The 1,720-nt window shown below is 69.0% G+C and overlaps 1 protein-coding gene across 1 annotated transcript in view; it reads left to right on the top strand.

Moving 5' to 3' along the window:
- Nucleotides 1-1,253: 1,253 nt before the first annotated feature.
- Nucleotides 1,254-1,720, top strand: part of H696_06029 (hypothetical protein) — a gene marked incomplete at both ends in the record, with an annotated part of 1,112 nt that continues 645 nt past the window's right edge. Inside the window, one exon of the mRNA XM_009499796.1 lies at nucleotides 1,254-1,654. Within this exon, the coding sequence (XP_009498071.1) occupies nucleotides 1,254-1,654 (401 nt within the window). The remainder of the gene's footprint in view (nucleotides 1,655-1,720) is intronic.

The following is a 1,720-nucleotide window of genomic DNA, read 5'->3' as shown; positions in this document are numbered from 1 at the left end:
TGTCTGCCTGTCTGCTTGTCATGTTGTTTGCTTATCTGCTTGTCCGCTTGTCCGCTTGTCTGCTTGTCCGCTTGTCTGCTCGTCTGTTTCCTGGCGTTTGTGGTTGGTGTTTGCTTTATTTTTTCTTGCTCCCCCCTACCCAGGCCGGAGGATAGCCGGGCCTCGAGGGGGGACGGGCACCGGGCCTTGCACCCGCCAGGTGGGCAGGGTGCGGGAGGGAGGGGGCAGATACGCCTGCGAGTGGCAGGGGACCAATGGGGCGTCTATAAACTGGACGCGCCCTCGCCCGGAGCTTATGCGGGCGCTTAACTCGCCGCCCCGGGTGATCTGGGCACGGGCATGTGACGCATTTAAGAGGGCCCCGCGGCCGAGGCTCCGCAAACACAGTGGCTGCACGTTTCGACCCGCATGGCGCCGCCTCGGGGGTCCCTCCACCGCCATCCACCCTGGCCTGGCCGGGCAGCCGGGCGGGGGGGGGGGACCGGCCAGAGCCAGGCCATATGCCGCTGAGCCGAGGGTTGGAGTCTGACGGGACGGGGGGGCCCCAGGGGAGAATATAGTCGAGACCCCTCCCGGGCGGCCGGATGGGCGCCGGCCCGGGACGCGGAGAACCCAGGGCGGCCGCTGGCGCGCGGCGGGGGGAATCCGGGCTGGGGTCAACCCGCCCGGCGGTTGGTGCGTCCGTCGCGGGGGCTCCGGTTTGGGCTGCACCGTGTGGAGTGCAGGGGGGGGGGGGGGATTATTCCGAGGATGGCCTGATTGCGTGCGGGCTTCTCCCGGCCCCCTCCCCGACCGCCGCCCCTGCACCCCCCTCCTCTGGGCCGGGCGGGGCGCATGGGCGCAAGCGTGCACGCCTCTACCCAGGTGGGCCGCTGTTGTTTATGGGGGGCGGGGGGCGCGTGGGGGAAAAGGTGCGACCCGGGCGTGTCCGGCTCGGCGGCAGGCGCGGGTGGGTGCGACGGGGGGGGGGGAGCGACGTGCGGCGTGAAAAACGGCCTCCGCCGGGGGGGAAGGAGACGGGCGCGCAGCCCCGCGGGGCGGGCGGGCGAGCCAGCGCGCGGCCGGCGAGGGCAGGGGGAGGCCGTATGTCTGGGCCGGGCCCGTGTGTGTGTGTGTGTGTGTGTGTGTGTGTGTGCGCCCTTCTTCCGCGGCGCGATCGGGCTCCTCCGGTACAGGATGGGCCCCCCGTGGTGGCGGGAGGGGAGCGCAAGCAGGAGGACCTCCTCGGCGAGGATGAGTATGACGATGTCAGCATGCCGACCGATGACAACATCAATGTGCACAACTTCTCCATTCATATGGGCGGCAAGACGCTGTTCAAGGACTCGAACCTGAACCTGAGCCACGGCCGGCGGTACGGCCTGGTCGGGTACAATGGCACCGGCAAGTCGACGCTGCTGAATCACATTGTGGCGCGGGATGGGCAGTTCCGGGTGCCGCGGCACATCGACATTCACATCGTGCAGCAGGAGGCCCCGGCCAACGATGTGTCGGCCCTGCAGACCGTCATCAACAGTGACGAGATGCGCACGCGCCTGCTGGCCGAGCGTGATCGCCTGCTGGCCATCGACGAGCCGACCATGGAGGAGACCGAGCGCCTGAACAAGGTGTATGAGCGTCTGATCTTCATCGAGGCGGACAGCGCGCTGCCGCGGTACGTGCTGCCTGGTCGGCTGTGGGTGGGGCAGGGGGGGCATCCTTTTTCTGGCACATGCACAAA

Source organism: Fonticula alba, assembly GCF_000388065.1.
Source record: "Fonticula alba strain ATCC 38817 unplaced genomic scaffold supercont2.17, whole genome shotgun sequence".
Lineage (NCBI taxonomy): Eukaryota > Rotosphaerida > Fonticulaceae > Fonticula > Fonticula alba.
This window is presented reverse-complemented; position numbering and strand designations above follow the sequence as displayed.